This window comes from Orycteropus afer, unplaced genomic scaffold (genome assembly GCF_000298275.1).
Source record: "Orycteropus afer afer isolate SDZICR_OR568_19922 unplaced genomic scaffold, OryAfe1.0 scaffold00032, whole genome shotgun sequence".
NCBI lineage: Eukaryota > Metazoa > Chordata > Mammalia > Tubulidentata > Orycteropodidae > Orycteropus > Orycteropus afer.
The window spans coordinates 5,587,292-5,595,300 of NW_006921619.1; the positions used below are offsets into that span (position 1 = coordinate 5,587,292).

At 35.1% G+C, this 8,009-nt stretch overlaps 1 protein-coding gene across 1 annotated transcript in view; it reads left to right on the top strand.

The window, feature by feature from the left end:
- The window catches only part of KLHL24 (kelch like family member 24), a 32,702-nt gene extending 25,280 nt beyond the window's left edge, over positions 1-7,422 (top strand). Inside the window, exons 4-6 of the mRNA XM_007935910.2 lie at positions 741-929; positions 2,411-2,599; positions 7,222-7,422. Of these exons, the coding sequence (XP_007934101.1) occupies positions 741-929; positions 2,411-2,599; positions 7,222-7,422 (579 nt within the window). The remainder of the gene's footprint in view (positions 1-740; positions 930-2,410; positions 2,600-7,221) is intronic.
- Positions 7,423-8,009: the final 587 nt, after the last annotated feature.

An 8,009-nucleotide genomic window follows, 5' to 3' on the forward strand; every position in this document is an offset into this window, starting at 1 on the left:
TTGATTTCTTATTTATAATACCATGTATCAGAGTTGCAGCAAGTATTGGAGATTTAGCACCAGGACGGAGGATCCAAGCACATAATATCAATCCTATAGAAATTAGCAGTAGCAGCCAGGTAAAAGAAAATGAAATTGGCATTGAAGACCAAGACAAAGATCCAGTTACTAAAACTGAGTTTATAAAAGCAAGAATATAGTTATAACCAAAGTACACTGACATGCCACTCTACCCCACCCCAAAAAAGTATAATGTTAGAATATCAGCTGCCTGAACCACTGGTAGAATTTCCTCTTGATTAAGAACATGTAAATATTCCAGAATGTGGAGAAGGGCCAAGTGTGCTGGTAGGGGTCAAATAACGGGAGCTATGAGATTTGCAGAGCTATTTTAGGCACAGGCCTAAGCAGGAAGCTAGTATGAACAATGTGGTAAAAAGAGGGATAAATTAAGTAATTTTCAAATCTAGTTCTAGTTTGTCTCTCCTTAGACTTGCTCTGTGGTTTTTAAAAATGTGCAGTGTATTTGTGGTATTAAAATTTCATTGAAGTGTGTGGGTGTTAGGGAATAAAAAAAAGGCTTGTTAGTGGTGAGGACATGATAATAAAAAAGAGATTGAGAAGCATGGAGCTAGTTATTGAGGGCTTTTTAAAGGGGAGAAGTCTCTTAATTCTTTAACCACTTAGCTAAAAATTCAGACTTTTGATAATTAAGATTTTTCCATGTATTTTACATATAGGTGTATGTTGTTGGAGGCTATGATGGGCAGAACAGACTTAGCAGCGTAGAATGTTATGATTCCTTTTCAAATCGATGGACTGAAGTTGCTCCCCTTAAAGAGGCAGTGAGTTCTCCTGCAGTGACTAGCTGTGTAGGCAAACTGTTTGTGATTGGTGGAGGACCTGATGATAATACTTGTTCTGATAAGGTAAGCCATGTTCTCTTCAAGAAATTACCAATGATGTATACACGAAAGGTAATCCAGAAGGTTTATCAAGTAGGTAGCTAGATTCCTTAGTGTAGGGGCTTTTAAAAATTCATCTGGTACTTTATCCTTTTGGGGGGGAAACACTGAATCTCTAGTTGTTGAAATGAGACCACGTATATCTAATAATTTATTGTAAAAAGTATGATCCAGTCTTTTTGAAATTAAATTTATCTCAGTGTCCCCTGAAATATTGTGCTAAATAAATTGTTCTGAACTTTTTACTGCTGTAGTCTGCAGAATATAAAATTCAAACAAAACAGTTGAAAGGTGAATTAGCAAAGGGTGAGACAGAGAAGCTAATTACACAGATTCAAACTGGGTCACATTATGCATATTTTTAAAGTATTTTTTAGATGCCAGAAAAGAGGAAACGTCTGTGTAGATAAGGATGGATCAGGGTTGCTGCGGTTCATTGAACTCCTGGCACAGAAGAAATGTGCCATCTTGATGTCTCAGGAAATTCCACATCTATTCTAGAAAGAAATGGCTAATGTCTAATTGGTTAACTGAATTGTGTTAATTAGTTAGTTCTTCCAAATCAAATTTTAATATAGTCAGTATTATTCATTTAGAATTAATTAATTCAAAATTTGTGATAATTCAGAGTGTACTGATTTTAGATTTACTTGTGCTCTTTGGAAGAAAGGACTCTAAAAATATAAAGAAATTGTATGCAGATTGAGGCCTAGTTAAGGAGCTCTGGTGGCGTAGTGCCTAAGGCATTTCGCTGCTAACCAGAAGGCTAGTAGTTCAAACCCACCAGCCACTCCAGGGAAGGCAGTCTACTTCTGTAAAGATTTTCTGCCTTGGAAACCCAGTGGGGTTTGCTATCAGTCAGAAGTGACTCGATGGCAGTGGGTTTGGTTTGGGTTTTTTTCTGAGGTCTGGTTAGCCTGCATAACACAATTATTTTTGCTTTTATTTTTATTTCAACTTTAGCTTTAGTGGAAATAAATAAAGCAAACCTGGTAGCCATTCATCCTGAAAACAATCTGTGATTTTTTTGGTCCTCTAGTCTACTTGTTAAGGAACTCTGGTGGCATAGTGGGTAAGGCATTTGGCTGTTAATCAGAAGGTCGGCAGTTCAAACCACTAGCTGCTCTGTGGGAGGAAAATGAGGCAGTCTGTTTCCATAAAGATTTACAGCCTTGGAAGCCCTGTGGGGGTCACTATGAGTCGGAATCAACTTGATAGCAGTGGGTTTGGTTTTTTTGGTTGGTATTCTACTTGCTAGTAATAAACATTTCTTTTGAGTATTTTCTTAATTCAGAACTTTCACTAGCAGGCTAACCAACCTTAATTCTCTAATTTAATTAAAGAAGTTTTTATTTCAGCTATTTTCTTTGTATTGACAAACTTTTATTAAGTAAATTTGCATTTTTGTATAGAGATTTTAATGAAATCTTTCTATATATTATTAGGTTCAGTCTTATGATCCAGAAAACAATTCTTGGCTACTTCGTGCAGCTATCCCAATTGCCAAAAGGTGTATAACAGCCGTATCCTTAAACAACCTGATCTATGTTGCTGGTGGACTGACCAAGGCAATATACTGTTATGATCCAGTTGAAGATTACTGGATGCATGTACAGAATACATTCAGCCGACAGGTAATAATATAAAATAGTCCAGAATAAAAATCAATCTAAGAGGGACTGAGTACATGATCATTATTAATATACTGGAATGTCATTGTTAAAATGCTTCCTGTATGCTTGAATTATTTCATACTTTAAAAAAAAAAAAACTCCACATGAAGCATGTGATATTCCTGATTTGAACTCCTTCCAGGAATTGTTTTATTAAAATAACCTATCTTTTACCATCTCATGGTAAAGTGTGTTTCACACTTGCAGTCTTTATTTCCTTTTTTTCCTTTGGCCTTTTTCAAAATCCTACTTCAGGCCTATTCCTTCTCTCTTGCATATTTCAGAAGAGAAGAAATGCTTCAAACTGGTTTCTTTCCTTCTCTGGTTAGAGGCTAGGTAATTTGTTAGGTTTTGTTATAAAGGAAATGGCTGTGTTCAGGTCTCCTTTAGCCACATACTCCACCTCCATCCCTACCATTTTCCCCCACCCCCCAAAAAATGTCTTTCTTCAGCCTTTTGATTCACAGCTCTACTCTCTTTCCTTTTACCCCTAAAATAATGTGCTGGTTCAGTGCTGGATACTTGACACATACACTCTAGAGATGCTGTGCTCTGAAAGGTCACTACTAATAATTTCCTCAGTCTGCTTCATACTCTCTTATGTTTCTGCTCAACCCATAAATATGGCTGTTACCTGAGCCTCTTCCCTCTGCCCTCTTCCCAGTTTATGCTCTCTTCCTTAATGACCTCATCTTCTTGGTACTGATGGCCTCAAGTCTTCTTCATCAAAGCTTCTCTTCTGAGCTCCAGACTCAGATTTCCAACTGCTTATTTGATATTTCCCCATGGATGTTCTAGGACTTAAAACAGCACCCACCTTCTTCCCCAAATCTACATTTTCTGTTTCCAAATAACCTAGAAACTTAATTTCTTAGCTTTTTCTCACTTTCTGTTAAATGAATCTATCCAGCATATCAGTTATATGTTCTCAGTTTCTCCTATTTTCTTTTCTTTTCCATTCCTACTGCTCCTGCTTTTGTTCAAGTCTTTTTCAGTTCTTAGCTAATTAAAACAATAATACTGTGATTAGTTTTCCTATCTGTAATGTCTCGTTTCTCTAACCCATTTTGCCACAGTTATTTTGCAACAAATCTAATTTATGTCTATCCCTCGTTGGAAACCTAATAAAATGCAAAAGTTGTACCACTTCATTCCATGTCTTCTGTTGTCCGATGTCTACTTGCCCTTTCAACATCAATTTCCACATCTTTACCCCAATTATGTCATGTTTCTATTATTTATATTCTCTATACAGATCATATACATTCATGCCTACATACCTTCGTTCCACCTATACTCTTAGCCTCCAATGCCTTTCGTAGCCCTCTACTAGTAACTCTACTCATCTTTAAAGACCTACTTCATAGTTACAACAAAGTGAGTTATCCTGGCCAGAAATGACCTTTACATAAAAGATGTAGCATAAATATAAGGTTAATAAATAGAGTTTTACTGTAACACCATTTTTCTAAAGTTATTGACATGTAGTCAACAACAGGTATAATCTCTAATTAGTAACATTTTCAGAATAATGTTCCCCCAACTGGTGAAAATGACATAGTAGAATCTTCAGCTTCATGGTACAGAGGCAATATAATATTCTATCCCTATCTTGTGACATTTAAGTAAAAACTAAACATATTTCTTTAGCTCAGTGGTCTCTCTTGGAAGGACAGTCTCTAATCTTAGGAAGGTGAGAGTGCCTTACTACATAAGAGTCCCCATTATAGTCACACTTACCTTATGACAAATGTTGATACTTCTGAATCTTTAAGCTATTCTTTATCGGTTTACTACAGTGACTATTTTAAAGTATAATACATTTTCACTAAGACTTTTTAATAGAACAACTTGGCTAGAATATATAAAATGATAACAGAGTTTAGGAAGATAATTGCCACCCCATTGCCATGAGTCGAAATTGACTTGAGGCAACTATTATTTTGTTGTTGTTTTTGTTTAGTATACTTTAGGGCACACAGTGAATATGTTTTTAACTAAACAACTGCAATAAAACTAAGAAAATACCTGCAACAGGACACGTGGCACATTTTCTCTAATTAAATGCTGAATAATTTTGACTTCTAATTTTCAAGGAAAAAACATTTAGGTCAGAAGTCTATTAAAGTTGTTATAACAAAGACAAATCCTTGAAGTCCAAATCTAGTGTTCTGTATCAAATCTCTTAAAGTGGAAAAGGGCTGAGGTTTGTGGGAATGAATACTTTAGCTTCTTTCTCCAGATCCACTCTTACTACCAGCACCATTAAGTGGATCTATATATGCAGTATTGATAGGTATTTTAAACCTTCAGTAATGGTTTGCCCTCTGTTTTAATGCTAATCGATGGAAAAGGATAAATCAAAGTGGGTCCTTACATGAGTCCAAGGCTATTGTTATTTAAAATGCTTAAAATGTTAAATGACAAAGAAGAGCTGAAAAAATGAGCTCTTTCTTGCAGTTCTAATGAGTCTAACGTATTTCTTTGTCTGTCCCTCACCATTCCCATGCCTCTTGACTTTGCACAATTCCTTAAAGCCACAACTTGATTTTCCAAAATAGTTTGCTTTTTAATCTTTGCCAGAAATGTTCTCTAAGAGAATTGGGGAATTTTGTTTTTTAAGTCAATGATGAAGATTTTCTGTCCTTTTTCAGTAGATATTTCCAATGTCATTAAAGTTTAGGATAATTAAATTTTAAAAATCTGATTATTTTTATGGACTCTTGGCACTTTAATATTTAAGCATACAAAAATAAGAATGAAGGAGAAAGGTTTGTTTTATATATATTAGCATGCTTCATTTCATTCTTAAAAAATAACATTAAAACTTCATGTACTAATTTTCATCCAAATAACAATTTAAAAAATTAAAAAAAAATCTTCATGTAATGATAAATTATTTTCCCTATCCAAAACCAAACCAAACCAAACTCAATGCCGTCGAGTCAGATCTGACTCATAGCAGTCCCTCCTTGGGTTTCTCAGGCAAGCATCACTATGGAAGTAGATTGCTCAACCTTCCTTCTGAGGAGTGGCTGGCTGGTGGATTTGAACCAGCAGGCTTCTGGTTAGTAGTCAAATAGGTTAGGCACTACACCACCAGAGCTCCATTTACCCTATAAGTTCCTCTTACTCTTGAGGATCTCATAGAATGAAATAAACTGGTGTAAGTAATGGCTTGATGGGAATGAATAATTGTTACAAGATTGCTTGATTCATTTAATTTTGAGTATTGTTGTCTGAAATGATATTAATAACCATATTTTGTATTATATGTTATTTTAGAATCATCATCAAAATAAATACAAGGTTAAATATAGCACAAGGTATCTAGTACCTAAAAACTAAAGATATTGTTGCTGTTGATTTTTATTGTGTGTAGAACGAGCACATTATGCATTAGGTGACAAATGTGATTTGGTCCGTAATCATTGTAATTCATGAGTGGTATTGTGGGCAACTGGAGCTCTGGTAGGTTCAAACCTCCCAGCCACTCCTCGGAAGGAAGACTGGGCAATCTACTTCCATAGAGATACTGCCTTAGGGGGTCGCTACGAGTTGAATCAACTTGATGGCAGTGAGGTATTTTGTTTGTTTTTAAATTATGGACAAAAGTTTGTCAGTCATCAATTATAAAGAGCCGAATCATCCTAGGTGTACACAAACGTCAAGATGGACACTTTTAAAGACTCACTAATATGTTTAGACCATGAAGATACTATCCACTTACATAATTCCACCAAGATTTAATGTCTTCTACAGGAGCAGATTTTATTTACAGAACAATCTGATAAAGTAAAGATGTTTTTGCACTTACTGGTAGAATCTATTTCATTTTGGTTATATGTGATCAGGATAATAATAGGAATAACTTTATAAATTATAGTGAAATGTAATTAGAAGAATTTTTGACCTATAGCATAGCCAGATCCATGTGATAATGTGAGAATTTTTAGTGCAGTTTCTTTCTAGAGACTCGCTCTTACCATTGCAAAAATATTTGTTTTATATAGTAATTATATTATTGACTGAGAATGGTAAAGTTTAGTCAAAAATCCCGTTTTGTGGATAGTGAACCATAAAGTATTATTTGGGGCATTTCTATGTCCCAGCCAAGGAACATAATAACTATCCTTTGTTAATTTGATTGTAGCTCTTTCACTCATTCATTCAACTTGTGAGTAACCCCATAAAGTAAATAGTGTTCTTGCTTCTTGGTCATGTAATAGTTGCTCTCCTTATTCGTTATTTACCTGCCTGCAATGTGTAAAGCAAGCCAAGCTCTTCAAAGATATATTTGTTCAAATATCATTAAATTAAAACCCTTTTCTCGTTCCACCACCCCACCCCATCTCGCATATCTTGGCCCCAGCTATAAAATATAATCTACCTTAACCTCCGTCTTACTGGTGAAGCACAATTATGTAGCCTCACAAATAGAATAGGAGTTGGGCAAAGGAGTATTTACTTCATGTTTCCTTCTAGACTTTGCTAAAGCATGTTATTTCTTAATTTTCAGTTTGCTGCTAAACTCTTTATCTTCAAAAGTTAATTTCTTTTTTTGTGTGTTTTTGGTTAAACAGGAAAACTGTGGTATGTCTGTGTGTAATGGTAAAATATACATCCTGGGTGGAAGACGGGAAAATGGAGAAGCCACAGACACTATTCTCTGTTATGATCCTGCGACAAGTATCATCACAGGGGTAGCTGCAATGCCCAGGCCAGTGTCCTATCATGGCTGTGTGACTATTCATAGATACAATGAGAAATGCTTTAAACTCTAAAGCCAGGATACCTCACCCAAGAAGCACACCAATCCAAAATGAGAGGTTCAAAAACTCCAGAGTGGGAACTTGACATATTTCCTATGTGCCATATGCAAAAAATGGTAAAATTAATCGTTGTGGTGCCTTTCCCCCAGTATATCAATCTTTCAGACTGTAAATAATGCCTTTCTTATAATTGAAAAAATATATATTTTTGTTAAAGGTAATGGTGGTTGTTGCTTGGCCCTTGAGAGAGTGTACCTTCGTAAGTATTTGTAAAAAGCCTGTGTGGAATAGGAAATAATAGCTGCCTGCATACATTTTAGGAATTTGTGAATGCTTTCTTCATTTATTTTGTATATGTTTATCTGCAAGACTGTATTTTCTTTGTTTTGTTGTACATGTAGAGAAAATTGCAACTTGAGGCCTAAAATAGGTTGAATCATCTAATGCTTAGGATGCCTAGAGTACATTCTGAGGGAAAAATCATTTAAAAAAAAAAAATGTGTCACTGAAAATATATCAAGCTAATTAATTTAAAGGATTTTTTCTGCAATTGATAAAAATTTGATGACAACCATTTGCCTATCATAAAATACTGAATT